Raw genomic sequence first — 15,199 nt, forward strand, 5'->3', positions numbered from 1 at the left:
ACTGATTTTGTGTTTGTGAGCGAAATACATTCTGACAACTCGTACTATCCACGAAGTTCAAGGTCACGGTTTGCAACGAAGAGGTTGCTCGGCCTCCTCGGAACAAGACTGCCACACCTTTTCTCGTCCACGGTAACTTTGATTTAAATTTCCCGCGGTTTACCCTCGCCCTGGATAATCAGCACCGCATTACCGAGGACGTGACATGCCTCGTTTCGAGGTAGGTTTCCCTATTCCATATATTCTACACTCCGGACGCAGTAGACCGGCCTCGTCCCTCATTATGATGACGCAATGGGTGGCAGTACACAGTGCGGAGGACGGTGTCAAGAATTGACCAAGAAATGGCATGATGTGTGCGATCTTCAAATGTGCCTCAATCGGTTCAAAATGAATGATTTGGGAATGCCATTACCACCGGCAGATAGCGAAATGCATCTAGTTTCTTTATTTGATGTCAAAACATTGGGTCATCACGGCTATTTTTTCGCTATATATGGCCTTGAATTTGGACGAGCGGGTGCCCGACTTATGGAAGCGAGGCTGCATGTTTCATATAACGCTTGTTGGCTGATCACTGAAACTTTGTCTCAAAATTCTGTGGTAGGGCTTCGGCCTCGTTCACTGAACGCCCAGCTCTAGTACCTTGAGGCCTGCATGACCTGCTAGCATTGGCTTTTCTTGTTCATATCATAGGCGAGGTCCGTCCAAAGGACGCTAAATCGTCCGTTCGACTCATTGAGAAATAAACTATATTCTCCCAAAGCATCCAATTGACCCCCCCCCCCCCCCCCCCCATCGTCCATTGAGGCCTGATCAGCTTGGACTGATTAGCCAGCATTGGCTTTCTTGTTCATCCAATTAGGCGAGGGCTGTCCAATGGACGCTAAATCTTCCGTATGACAGATCGAGGAATAAACTGTTTTCTCCCAAAGCATCCAATGGACACTAAATCGTCCATTGTGGTGTGATCAGCTAACATTGGCATTTCTTGTTCATCACTTTAGACGAAAGAGTGTCCCATCCCCGGTCCTCCCCGTCAATCCATAACCGCCCCGCAATATTATATTGATGATTTCACATTTCTTGGCAGTGCTTACAGATTGGCACAATGTTATTAAAACATGGATTCCAACAAAAAGAGGGGAACCAGCAAAGGCAACTTTTGATTAAAAGCAACTATAAGATATTGCAGGCAGGTCCTCCATCAAAGTGGCAACCACACTCAAAATTCTCAATGAATAGGTGCTCTGAAACTTGTGTGAAATAAAAATGTCGCTCTATTTCACACAAGGTTCATATCGCCATAACCTGTCTATTACAGGCGAAGAAAATCTCCACTCCAACATGAAAACCTCTGTGGTTCAACGGTTGGAATGCTTGACTTCCGATCTGGTGGTCACGGGTTCGGCTCCCCGTGTATCCGCAACACTTTTTTTCTCTTCGTTTACTTTTTTTATTCATTCATGTGCATCTATATCATAATACTATAAGGCGGCTCGATAAAGTGCCATTTGGGAGTAGTGTTTCGTCTCGAAATTTTGCACGTTTGCAAGTTATCCTGATGCAACGTTATGTTTATTTTCGGAAATTTACTTCAGCGGAGGAGTAATGAGGGATTTTTAATCGGACACTGTCAATTCTCCTTACCACTCACAGAAGCCAATTCATAGCTGTTTAGTTATGCAGGGGCTTAATCAATTACCTGCACTCCCTGTGGGCTGGCTAACATTACCTATTGAACAGCTGGCTATAGGGGGATGATTGGAACAGCCTGTACCTGTTGACCTGCTGAACTAAGGTTAATGTTATTTTCAATCCACGATTGCAGGTCACCTGATGTTCGAGTTCGCGGGGAAAGAAATTGTAAACAAACGTATGTGTGCAGTTCAAATGTAAACAAAAATGTATTTTTGGTACTTTCGGTTGCTGGACTTGGGTTTTCCCGCAGTAAGGAGCTGGGGTCAAATTGATGGTCTATTGTTTATGGGTGCTGTGTTAGCCAGAGCTAGCCCTTGATTATGAAGGGATTTTCAAATGAAGGTTACCATGGTATGTTTATGTGCTCATCACAGCTTTCAATACTTGATCTGAAGAGGCGCGCTGAACCTGAAATGGCCTTATCAAGGAGCTGCTCACGGTGCTGAACGTCTAGCTTGTCTGTCGAGTAAGTGCCTTGCCCGAGACCTGCATGGCTACATGTAGGAGGAGCACGCATTTTAAAGTTATAGTAGCAATTGGTCCGAGCCATTTGGAGGACGACATGTGAAGGCCTATCTGGGTACTCCTTCTTCTCCGTATAAAAAGGCGCATATTGCTGACTAAGGAACGAGGCATTGCCTCATCATCTCTATCGGACCAGCTGATATACTTTTATATGCATGCATACAGCACGCCACAGCTAGGTCCGAGTCTGTGGACAAATGGTTGGTTTAATTTGTCTCTTGGATATGGCTCCTTTGATATTGCATCAGATTTTCATTGCAATTCAATCTTTTCAAGGTATAGCCCATTTGAACCTGCATGCGCCACGGGTACAATGCTAGTATAGTATTATAATTAATATCATGTTTATCTTGAAAACCCCTGAACCCAAACTTTACAAACTAGAGTAGGCTACACCCTGACTTCAGACTGCAACGAAGATCTCTCCAAAACTGAATGCAACCGTCCAAAACCTCCTCACAACAGTCCCGCTCGGAGCAGCGCCCAATCTGACGCGCCCCTTGATACCGCCCTCCGCGCTCTGTAGTGCCACCTGAGACCAAATTAGGATGACACAAAGGCTGACCGAACTAGGGTCTCACAAACCGTAGTTCCTAAAATCATCGATTTCTCGGCCCTCACAGTATTTCAGTGTTGATTCAGCAGTTGTTTTGGCAAAGACATGTTTTTTTGGAGTTTCTGAAACCTAGAGCGCTACTCAATAGGCGGCTAACAAGAAACTACGCATTTACTGTTGTTGCCGACGTATGTGTACACTGAACTTGGGATGTGCGTCGGACCCGCGTTGAAATGCCGTCCAATGCCAGTTCGAGCGGTTTTTTTTCGCTGATTTGTGCAAAATTCAACATATCTCAAAAGTTCAATGGTTGACCCTCGGTTTTTTTTTTTATTTTTGGGTAGCGTAAGCAACTGTCTTTCATGGGAGAATGGTCACTGTAAGAATTATTCAGGAAGAAATGTACAATATTTGGAGTTTTTGGTTATTGTCAATTGGCAAGATATTGCCACTTGGGATGTTGAACAGAGCTATAGGAGCAAATGCGACGCTTATGATTTATTTAAAGAAATAAAATGCCAGATTTAACATCCTGCAGAATCAGGGGAATCGGGCGTTTCCAGTGATATATGACACAAATGGGTTGTCCTCATGCAATCACTTTGGAAACGCATTTTAAAATAGATGTTACGTCCTGTTAATGGGGCACGTCATCATCGCGTACATTCGGGAAAAACTCCCTAACGAGACCTTGGAGAAGGATATTCCACCGCCATCTATCGGATTGACCTACTTCCACGTCGGCGTTTTCATGTTGTCGGCATAAAAACAACCGATTTATTTCCACATTTTGTGCCGTATTTCGATAGGTCATCCATAAACTGACTTGTTATTTGGAAACGTAATATGTTAACGAAGTTCGAAACGAAATCTGCGAGGGTGAAAGGTGTGTTGGATTGCTGTTAATTTTAATAAATATAGAACGTAAACTTAGACTATGACCAGACTAGGCCTAGTCCAGTAAGGAGTAGAGTAGCCTAGCCTAGGCCTAACTAAGTCTCTTTCCAGGTTTTTTGACAAAAGTGTCGGGCGATACTAAATCACGACCAATCATGACCAATACTTCAAAAACAGGTTATATGTGGTAAATAGTATATATTATGCTTCTGAAGAAATACCATGAGTTTCAGTCATTTTGAGGGTCATGCTGTCATGTTTTTGAGTTATTTTGAACAAAGTGGCTATTCTTACGACTAGTCGTAACTTAGGATTTATGCGATTTCAGAGATTAAACTGAGGATCTAGGGAGATAAGACTAGTGTAAAGGAAGGGTTAGGGTTGGGGTTGGCGCTAGGAGTAAGTGTTAGGCCCTAGGGTCAGGGTGAGTGTCAGGGTTAGGATTAAGGCCCAAAAAGGTGAAAATGATCGTCGTAAGAATAACCAGTAGTTTGTATGTAAAATGCATTAGGGATCGTCGTAAGAATAGCCGCGGCCTATTTTGAATGCAAGGCATGCCAGTCGATTGCCGAATCCACAATAGACCACATTTTCCTTGCTTGGACCCAGCCACTTGAGCCAAAATAAATATGGCGACGGTAGCCTGATTCGGCAATCGATTGGCATGCCTTGCATTCATTTAAAATAACTCAAAAACATGACCCTCAAAATGAATGAAACTCATGGCATTTCTTCAGAAGCATGGTTGTAAACCACTAGCCTACTGTACTCTGTTTTTGAAGTGTTGGTCATGATTGGTTGTGATTTAGTATTACCGAAAGTGTCAAACGTAAAGAATCATCTTGCCGTTGGCGTGTTGCCTATTTTCACGATTTCATTGATTAATAACCTGCATTCTTATATGACACTTATGACTTAAGAAGTTGGCCCAGAAGTTGCGACGGTACGTTCAATGGAAGACTGCTAAAAATGTCGACTCTGCCAAGTGTCAAAGCGAGGATGCAGTCGTTCCTGATTCCACATTTCAGCAGTCTCCCATTGTCTAAACCGTACTGTCGCTACCTCCGGGCCAACTTATTAACTGTTGTATTACATATCATGATTTTTATAGACAGTATAACGTCGTCTGTGTTTTAGCCAAACCAAATAGTTAATACGCACACAACGCCAGCGGAAACAAGCTGACAATAACCATTTTCCAGATACGCTGGTCCACCTCGGGTCGGCCAAACAAACCATCTTTACAATAGATCCTCACGGTAAAAGACGCCAGACGACGGCTGTTATAAAACGCGGATTCCGCGGAAATCCGCGCGTACCTGGTTCCGCTGGCCACCGTCAGATATAGTGGTAGTCAGATGTAGTGATAACTGTGTTTCGATCTATCGTTAGGCCGAGAGCTACAATAATCAATGCCAGCCAACTGTAATTATATCATGTGCTAATATGCTTTTTACTACATTGTTCTACAGAGATGGCTAGTGTAAATGTACGGTATACATGAAGTTTAAAGTAAAAACTTTTCCTCGTATTTTGTGAATATTAGCCATTGGCGCCCTTCTGGAACATTCTTAAACTCCCGATGGTAGGTCTACTTTCATTACTCTAGCTACTCGGACCGAAGATCGCCCAGCGTAGTGTGTGATTCAGTTAACGTTTAATTCGACATGAAATGATAAACAGGCTTATTTAAATGTCCTTGTCAATTAACCATTCGCATGGTGGTCTTTTATTTAATGAATATACAAAAATGCGGTGGGGACTATAGGCAGCAGCAGTGGGGCTAATTTAGCCATCTTCAGGCGACGATTCATCCTTGGTAAAAAATATGCTACATGTCTGGTGCAAGGTCAAACCAAAGTCGGTATGAAATGTGATGTATCCTTGCTAGGAGAACTATACCATTTCTATCGAAAATGAGTCACTCTTATGATAGATATTACAATTTTTAGGTTTCCACTTCTGGCCCCCTTCCTGGTGGCCAAATCAAGAATCGGATCGACCGAAATTCGGTGTCAGAGAGAACATGTGTACCAAATTTTAAGTTGATAGCTTTAGCAGTTAAGAGAGCGTGTGAACGACTACCACTACATCTGACGGTAGCCAGCGGAACCAGGTACGCGCGGATTTCCGCGGAATCCGCGTTTTATAACAGCCGGCCAGACGATGGCTCGTCTGGCGTCATTGACCGTAAAAACCTATTGTAAAGGTGGTTTGTTTTGCTGTCCCTAGGTGGTGCTGGCGTATCTGGAAAAGTTCATATCATAGGCTCGGGCGAGGATGAGCAACAACTTTTTTATCTAGCCTTATTGTGACATGTTGGGCCATATCCATATCACCATATCAATTGATATTTCGTATGATATCGCAAGAAACTATTCACATGCAAATGCACTGCACCGCCATGATATTCCCGAGAGAGATCGCTCGGCCTTCCTTTGTTGTCGTCATCGCCGAAGATTCCCGAAGATTTTCGTTTTTATAGGATGGGCGTGGTCTGGGAATAAAAGTTGAAAGAAAACGAACCACATTGCTTGAAATCGATTTTTTTTGGATTTATTGTTGTCTTAATGCATACTTAGACCTTCTAAACCCACGTTGGTGCCATTCAGTTATACCTTTAACTCTCTTAGATGACCCAGTCCATCTGCATGCTAAGGACGATCAGCTATGAGAAGAGCAATCTGCACTGAAGCTAAAAATAGCTCAGAAACAGATAATACGTCCTGATGGCCAAAATGACATCAGAACTCGGACAAAATTGAGATCACCGTCACACAATGCTTGTCTGAGATCTGGGTAACCCGTGATTGTTAAAGTCATGAGTGCAGAGTCGTTGAGATTGAGAATGGCTTGAAAGTCTGTTGATGACTTGTTTCCTATTCATTTAGGTATTTCCTTTCACCCGAAGCGTCCCTGGGTTCTTGCAAGTCTCCACAACGGTATTGTGCAGCTATGGGATTACCGCATGTGTACTCTGATTGACAAGTTTGATGAGCATGATGGTCCCGTCAGAGGCATTTGTTTCCATCAGCAGCAGCCGCTGTTTGTCTCGGGAGGAGACGACTATAAGATCAAGGTGAGTGGAAACATTCAGCACTTTGTTGTCATTAAAACCTCTTGGGTAGACTGAAAATGCTGACCAAAACGGAACCAGGGCTTTGAGTGTGATTAGAGGAGTGGTCTTGATTTGACCTGCTGTGACCTGGTAGTAGGTTTTATCCTAAAAGGGCTCAAAGTGAACATTGGTAATCGAATACTAAAATGTAAAGTTTTTAAGATAAAATGTTGAGCAGATTTGTGATTTGTTTGTTGAGAGAAGTTCCTGTGTCATAAACCAGCTGTTTTGTGACACTTGGCAAGGATATCAATTGTCATACTAACTCAACTGACAGATATCACTGTCCATTTTTATCAGGTTTGTTGATACTAGTATTGGCTAGTCAGTCTGATTATTTCTTGTCCATTCCTACTAATCTAGCATCATAACTTTTGTAGGTTTGGAACTATAAGCAGAGGAGATGCATCTTTACATTGCTGGGACATCTCGATTATATCAGGACGACCACATTTCACCATGTAAGTATTCACTTATACATTTTCAGGCCAGTTCATTCGAGATTGTGAGCCCTGCTAATACTAGTCAATTAAATTGTTCAATATTTTGTGTTAAAACGCCTTCCCCTGCATGGAGTACATCAGTTTAAGTTGAAAGTAGTCCTAACTATCGTTCAGGCGATCCTTATTGTTTGGCTTACAAAGGTGCTCCACCCAAAACTTGTGCAAATATCCTCCATTGGAAACTAGACTACGGTAGAATTGACTTCAGTTGGCTGTTCAATTCAACAAAAGGATTAAAATCTCAGATTCTGAGAAGGTATTTTCAAAGTTAGTTTTGAAATTGACATGACTGTGTTATTCTGTTTCAGGAATATCCATGGATCTTGAGTTCATCCGACGATCAGACAATCCGCATCTGGAACTGGCAGTCAAGAAGCTGTGTCTGGTAAGTCATTGCCACATTGGCAGATTTGACAGTCCCTGCCAGAGTCAGGCCAACTCTCAATAGTGAACAAAGCCTATGGAGATTCTAGAGGCCCTGCTAGAGTCAGGCCAACTCTCAATAGTGAACAAGGCCTATGAAGATTCTAGAGGCCCTGCTAGAGTCAGGCCAACTCTCAATAGTGAACAAGGCCTATGGAGATTCTAGAGGCCCTGCTAGAGTCAGGCCAACTCTCAATAGTGAACAAGGTCTATGGAGATTCTAAAGTCCCTGCTAGAGTCAGGCCAACTCTCAATAGTAAACAAGGCCTATGAAGATTCTAAAGTCCCTGCTAGAGTCAGGCCAACTCTCAATAGTAAACAAGGCCTATGAAGATTCTAAAGTCCCTGCTAGAGTCAGGCCAACTCTCAATAGTGAACAAGGCCTATGGAGATTCTAAAGTCCCTGCTAGAGTCAGGCCAACTCTCAATAGTGAACAAGGCCTGTGAAGATTCTAAAGTCCCTGCTAGAGTCAGGCCAACTCTCAATAGTGAACAAGGCCTATGAAGATTCTAAAGTCCCTGCTAGAGTCAGGCCAACTCTCAATAGTGAACAAGGCCTATGGAGATTCTAAAGTCCCTGCTAGAGTCAGGCCAACTCTCAATAGTGAACAAGGCCTATGAAGATTCTAGAGGCCCTGCTAGAGTCAGGCCAACTCTCAATAGTGAACAAGGCCTATGAAGATTCTAGAGGCCCTGCTAGAGTCAGGCCAACTCTCAATAGTGAACAAGGCCTATGAAGATTCAAGAGTCAGGCCAACTCTCAATAGTGAACAAGGCCTATGGAGATTCTAAAGTCCCTGCTAGAGCCAGGCGAACTCTCAATAGTGAGCAAGGCCTATGAAGATTCTAGAGTCCATGCTAAAGTCAGGCCAACTCTCAGTAATGAACATGGCCTATGAAGATTCTAAAGTCCCTGCTAGAGTCAGGCCAACTCTCAATAGTGAACAAGGCCTATGAAGATTCTAGAGTCCATGCTAGAGTCAGGCCAACTCTCAATAGTGAACTTGGCCTATGAAGATTCTAAAGTCCCTTCTAGAGTCAGGCCAACTCTCAATAGTGAGCAAGGCCTATGAAGATTCTAGAGTCCATGCTATAGTCAGGCCAACTCTCAATAATGAACATGGCCTATGAAGATTCTAGAGTCCCTGCTAGAGTCAGGCGAACTCTCAATAATGAACAAGGCCTATGAAGATTCTAGAGGCCCTGCTAGAGTCAGGCCAACTCTCAATAGTGAACAAGGATATTCGGTGCATTGTGCATTCAGACTTTCAACAGAGCTTCTCGTAAATTCTTTGTAAAGAGTTCTGTACGATTCATTGCAAGTTGATTATTCTTTGTTTGTTTCAGTGTTTTGACGGGGCACAGCCATTATGTGATGTGTGCCCAGTTCCACCCAACCGAAGATATGGTGGTGTCAGCATCTCTGGATCAAACCGTGCGAGTTTGGGACATCTCTGGTGAGTTGGGAGAATCACAGCTTTGAGTTTAGATTGAGATGTTTCATGACAAAGCCACCTTTATTAGGCCCTGCATGTCTCTGCTTAGAAGGCATCTTGGATGGTTCGCTCACCTATCCTGCCCACCTGTCTTCATTGATTAGATGATTCCTGGGTCCTGCTTCACATGTTTCCAATCCATTACCTTGGTTTGGTAACCTCGTCCACCGGAGTGCTGGGTTTCCTTGTAGAATGAGGTAATTGATTTCTACCTAATACAGTTTTCATGCGGTCTCAGTTCTACAGCTAATCGAGCAGAAATGAACTGTATTTAAGGACGGCCATGAAAGTGTTTGTAGCTTATGGGGTGCAATGACTGCAAGTCTTTTGTAATTGTGGGTAAAATCAGATCCAGAGCTCACACCAGTTTGGGATCACGTAGTCGGTGGTTAGTGGAATTGGAAGACCTTCTTTTGATGCCATACGTTTTTGCTACATGTATCACTATCATTTCTCAAGGAAGCCCGGCCAAAAAATAAACTTTGACTTGTTCATGCGTCACATTCCAGTTGCAGTTCAGAAATTCTCTGGTAAGTTTCCCCTCCAAACTCAGCATCTTCGGTGGCGTTATAGACATTTTTCAGTACCTTTCCATAAATATTTTGGTCACGATGTGGTTAATTGGGGAAACTTGCCGAGCTTAGCAAGGAAGTAAATGTTGATTTTGGTGAAATGTATTATTTGTTTTAGTTTCCGTGCGCAATCAGGCTTTACACCTCAGCTATACCTTGGATTCAGTGATAGAAGTCGGACCACCCAGTGTCAAACACATCTAATTGTGATCGAAATATTTTGAAAGGCATGATCCTATTTACTATCTGGTTGCATGCATCTGAGTGATAGACTTACAACCGTTGACAACCAGTCAGCATGCGGTAAAAACGTCAAATCAGAATGATGCCACTGCAACTGTTGTGTGTTGTGAATCGGTTGGAAGGCTCTCTTTCTGCATGTGCTGTTGTAAACAGGTCTTACTGAGTACTGACAATTAAAGTGTTTGCTGTAAAAATGAGCATACATACCAGGTAGCTCTGCTGGATGATGATTTTTATCCATCCGTCACTAAGACTGTAGATGTGAGGATATTTCAGGAATGGAATAGTGAGAAATTGTGATGTTTGTGTGCTGACATAAAAAAGCCATCACTATGAAGTATTTATGTCTCGAATATCTTTCATTATTGTTTTGCTACAACTCGATTTTCAAGTTTAACAGTTGTCAAAAGCTATGTGTGTTGTTGTCATTTTAAAAAGATGTGTGACCAGGTGTAACTGTTTGAGTTTTGTCCTTGTCCCGTTCCATTTTAAGGTGACCATACCTTGCTTAGTTGTGAGGGGAGATGTAGCATGATGTGTTTAGACCTAATTGTAAGCAGTAGTACCCTGTTTCACCAATGTTATTTTACACAACTAGGGATGCACGGCAGGGGGATTGTAAAGTGCCTATGTGAAGATATTCAAAGATGAAGAATTGGTCCTGTTGTTCCATAAGCAAAATCTACTGAATATGATGGTAATAGAGCCTGGGCCAGAAGGCCTGCCTCATCTTCCACAAATCTCTCCTCTTTTCAAAAACGGTCTGAACATCTCCTTAAAGGTAATCCTACTTTCAGAGGAGGTGACACTACCATTATCAGGGCTTGGTTTAATGTTTGACTTGTTGTGATGTTTTTCAGGCTTGAGGAAGAAGAACGTGTCACCTGGACCTGGTGGCTTGGAGGACCACCTGAAGAACCCCAATCAGACGGACCTGTTCGGCACCTCTGATGCGATTGTCAAGCATGTCCTGGAAGGTCATGACCGTGGAGTGAACTGGGCCTGCTTCCACCCAACGCTGCCATTGATTGTCTCGGGGGCAGATGATCGACAGATCAAGCTGTGGAGAATGAATGGTGAGGGTCTGATGCTCGCTAGAACCTTATAAAGTAGCTGTCTTGTATCCGTGGTTACCCGCTTAGCATTGTTGTAAGATTTGACAAGTTTGGTTGTGTTATTTGGTGTGCGAATACTCCAACACCGAATGATGGAATAACAGTGGTGTGCAGGGCTTGTTATCTCTGCTGAGTTCTGGTGTGTATTCAGAGAGTTTTGACATTTGCTGGAGTGAGTAAGGCAACGCATGATCATCATGACTACCAGTGTTGTAACCCTTTTCAATCTTTGCTGAGGTATAGAGTCCACTATATGTCACTGTTCCCCTGTGTGGGATCTTTAACTTGTACTGGTATAAACACTCTGGTACCACGGCTTCATCTCATCAACTTTTAGTCTGGAATATTTATATAATATCAAGTGCACTCTTTTCCACAGAGAAAGGTAACCAAGAGTGCCCCAAAGGTAACTCGCAGGCTCATCCAGAGCTGCCATCAAGTACTCTTTTGGAGTATTTATACTCCGGGTGAAAATAATACTCCTTGACCGCTGGTACTGGAGTTTGCCAAGGGAAAATGCATGAGGAGTAAACTAGGTGGCCATTGCCAAAATACTCTTAAATTGGCGAGATGTGTCTGAAGACGCCAAAACCTATTTGGAATGCATGTTTTTAGGGTTGGCAGGTCTGGTCATGTTAGCATAGTCTGCTTTGGGTTCATGTTGCTTCCTGTCTCTTGTGAGGTGGGGCCGTGTCAGTAAATGAACCGCCCCTCAATTCACTAACACCTTCCTGTCAGGCAGACGAGCAAGGTGACAGATCTCTAGCAGTCCTTTAGAATGTCAGTCTCAAGTGTCAGATCTTGGTTTAAATCTATCTTTACACTCAGATCAGTCCTGTCTTTAAACTCCTACATTCATTTCAACACAAGTTTAATTTCATTATCAAGAAATAGAGAATGTCTTGAAAACAAACTGATTTGCCCCTCGTTTGGTGGTTAAGTGATTGGGGAGTCAGAAAGTTTAAAAACAAGAGTTTTTTGTCACCAAGCGGCAGGGTAATGCTGTTGCCCACTGGTTCTTCATGGTAGCTTGGTGGCTTCTAGTGTCCTCGGGTTCAGTTTGGTGCCCAACAAGCTGCAGGGGTAAGTGGTTCCCACTGGTTCTTCATGGTAGCTTGGTGGCTTCTAGTGGCCTCGGGTTCAGTTTGGTGCCCCAACAAGCTTCTTCAAGGCAGCTTGGTGGCTTCTAGTGGCCTCGGGTTCAGTTTGGTGCCCCAACAAGCTGCAGGGGTAAGTGGTTCCCACTGGTTCTTCATGGCAGCTTGGTGGCTTCTAGTGGCCTTGGGTTCAGTTTGGTGCCCCAACAAGCTTCTTCAAGGCAGCTTGGTGGCTTCTAGTGGCCTTGGGTTCAGTTTGGTGCCCCAACAAGCTGCAGGGGTAAGTGGTTCCCACTGGTTCTTCATGGCAGCTTGGTGGCTTCTAGTGGCCTTGGGTTCAGTTTGGTGCCCCAACAAGCTTCTTCATGGCAGCTTGGTGGCTTCTAGTGGCCTCGGGTTCAGTTTGGTGCCCCAACAAGCTGCAGGGGTAAGTGGTTCCCACTGGTTCTTCATGGCAGCTTGGTGGCTTCTAGTGGCCTTGGGTTCAGTTTGGTGCCCCAACAAGCTGCAGGGGTAAGTGGTTCCCACTGGTTCTTCATGGCAGCTTGGTGGCTTCTAGTGGCCTTGGGTTCAGTTTGGTGCCCCAACAAGCTTCTTCAAGGCAGCTTGGTGGCTTCTAGTGGCCTTGGGTTCAGTTTGGTGCCCCAACAAGCTGCAGGGGTAAGTGGTTCCCACTGGTTCTTCAAGGCAGCTTGGTGGCTTCTAGTGGCCTTGGGTTCAGTTTGGTGCCCCAACAAGCTTCTTCAAGGCAGCTTGGTGGCTTCTAGTGGCCTTGGGTTCAGTTTGGTGCCCCAACAAGCTGCAGGGGTAAGTGGTTCCCACTGGTTCTTCATGGCAGCTTGGTGGCTTCTAGTGGCCTTGGGTTCAGTTTGGTGCCCCAACAAGCTTCTTCATGGCAGCTTGGTGGCTTCTAGTGGCCTCGGGTTCAGTTTGGTGCCCCAACAAGCTGCAGGGGTAAGTGGTTCCCACTGGTTCTTCATGGCAGCTTGGTGGCTTCTAGTGGCCTTGGGTTCAGTTTGGTGCCCCAACAAGCTGCAGGGGTAAGTGGTTCCCACTGGTTCTTCATGGCAGCTTGGTGGCTTCTAGTGGCCTTGGGTTCAGTTTGGTGCCCCAACAAGCTTCTTCAAGGCAGCTTGGTGGCTTCTAGTGGCCTTGGGTTCAGTTTGGTGCCCCAACAAGCTGCAGGGGTAAGTGGTTCCCACTGGTTCTTCATGGCAGCTTGGTGGCTTCTAGTGGCCTTGGGTTCAGTTTGGTGCCCCAACAAGCTGCAGGGGTATGCAGTTGCCCACTAGTTCTTCAAGGCAGCTTGGTGGCTTCTAGTGGCCTCGGGTTCAGTTTGGTGCCCCAACAAGCTGCAGGGGTATGCAGCTGCCCACTGGTTCTTAAAGGCAGCTTGGTGGCTTCTAGTGACCTTGGGTTCAGTTTGGTGCCCCAACAAGCTGCAGGGGTAAGTGGTTCCCACTGGTTCTTAAAGGCAGCTTGGTGGCTTCTAGTGGCCTCGGGTTCAGTTTGGTGCCCCAACAAGCTGCAGGGGTAAGTGGTTCCCACTGGTTCTTCATGGTAGCTTGGTGGCTTCTAGTGGCCTCGGGTTCAGTTTGGTGCCCCAACAAGCTGCAGGGGTATGCAGCTGCCCACTGGTTCTTAAAGGCAGCTTGGTGGCTTCTAGTGACCTTGGGTTCAGTTTGGTGCCCCAACAAGCTGCAGGGGTAAGTGGTTCCCACTGGTTCTTAAAGGCAGCTTGGTGGCTTCTAGTGGCCTCGGGTTCAGTTTGGTGCCCCAACAAGCTGCAGGGGTAAGTGGTTCCCACTGGTTCTTCATGGTAGCTTGGTGGCTTCTAGTGGCCTTGGGTTCAGTTTGGTGCCCCAACAAGCTTCTTCAAGGCAGCTTGGTGGCTTTTAGTGGCCTCGGGTTCAGTTTGGTGCCCCAACAAGCTTCTTCATGGCAGCTTGATGGCTTCTAGTGGCCTCAGGTTCAGTTTGGTGCCCCGACAAGCTACCCAAAGTTGGACAGCCCTATTTCCTCTCTCTGTCTGTCTGAAGTCCTGGTGTCGTATTCTTGCAGGGTTGGGCCCTGAAACCTGGGCGAGGAGAGGTAATTATCAAAATGCTTTACACATGTTTACGTTTCCCCCTGCATGTTCTCCAACTGACGGTTGATTGGTCTTGAGTTCACGTGAGATAAGTTCAAAATGGTGTGCAAACCAGCAAACTCAATGAAGGTTAGGACAGGCAGGTCAGCTCTGTCTTTCAATCTTGCCCATAATTCTGTGAAAACCTGCACAATGTGGGACTTTCTTTGTGATTATCGGATGGAAATGATGAATAAAATTATATCAAGTTTTCAGATGTAAAATGAGATAATTATTGTAAAATAAACATAAGTGACGGTACACCTGATCTCAGTACCAAACTGTTGAAATGTAAAACCTGCAATATCCAATAGTGATTTACTTTTATTGCAATAACAAAAACAGTCAGAAAAGTAGCGTTTAGATAACTCGAGTTATCTAATTCTAAATGCTACTTTTCCATCCGAACTCGCCATAAAACGTCTGTTTTCAAATGACCAAACCATGTTTTGCATCATGTAAATCAATGATCATTTTTGAACTTTCAGAGGCGAAAGCTTGGGAAGTGGACACCTGTCGCGGTCATTACAACAACGTATCATGCGCCATCTTTCATCCTCGTCAGGAACTGATTGTCAGTAACTCGGAGGATAAGAGTATTCGTGTGTGGGACATGTCCAAGAGGTAGGCTAGGCTTCTTATCATTGCTCGTCCGTCAACCTTAATATGCAAGTCTCTCATAACATTTGCACTGTCTATGTAACTGTGAACCAGCATATTACCTTGGTGTTGTCTGTGAGCAATCACATTAAGATTTGATGAATCCCACAATAAAATATTGATAGTTGTGATTTTGCCCATAACGAGTTTGCCGAGGTCGATGGA

At 44.5% G+C, this 15,199-nt stretch overlaps 1 protein-coding gene across 8 annotated transcripts in view; it reads left to right on the top strand.

The window, feature by feature from the left end:
* The first annotated feature begins 3,511 nt into the window (after window positions 1-3,511).
* The window catches only part of LOC135497584 (coatomer subunit alpha-like), a 28,386-nt gene continuing 16,698 nt past the window's right edge, over window positions 3,512-15,199 (top strand). For 2 of the 8 annotated variants that reach the window (XM_064787342.1, XM_064787347.1), the window contains exons 1-10: window positions 3,512-3,668; window positions 6,571-6,758; window positions 7,178-7,258; window positions 7,609-7,685; window positions 9,071-9,180; window positions 9,729-9,749; window positions 10,895-11,110; window positions 11,529-11,555; window positions 14,308-14,337; window positions 14,863-14,998. In XM_064787342.1, the coding sequence (XP_064643412.1) occupies window positions 3,629-3,668; window positions 6,571-6,758; window positions 7,178-7,258; window positions 7,609-7,685; window positions 9,071-9,180; window positions 9,729-9,749; window positions 10,895-11,110; window positions 11,529-11,555; window positions 14,308-14,337; window positions 14,863-14,998 (926 nt within the window). In that variant the 5' untranslated portion in view covers window positions 3,512-3,628. The remainder of the gene's footprint in view (window positions 3,669-6,570; window positions 6,759-7,177; window positions 7,259-7,608; window positions 7,686-9,070; window positions 9,181-9,728; window positions 9,750-10,894; window positions 11,111-11,528; window positions 11,556-14,307; window positions 14,338-14,862; window positions 14,999-15,199) is intronic. The other 6 variants (XM_064787349.1, XM_064787350.1, XM_064787345.1 and 3 more) reach the window with 5 other exon arrangements.

Source organism: Lineus longissimus, chromosome 13, assembly GCF_910592395.1.
Source record: "Lineus longissimus chromosome 13, tnLinLong1.2, whole genome shotgun sequence".
In the NCBI taxonomy this organism is placed as follows: domain Eukaryota; kingdom Metazoa; phylum Nemertea; class Pilidiophora; order Heteronemertea; family Lineidae; genus Lineus; species Lineus longissimus.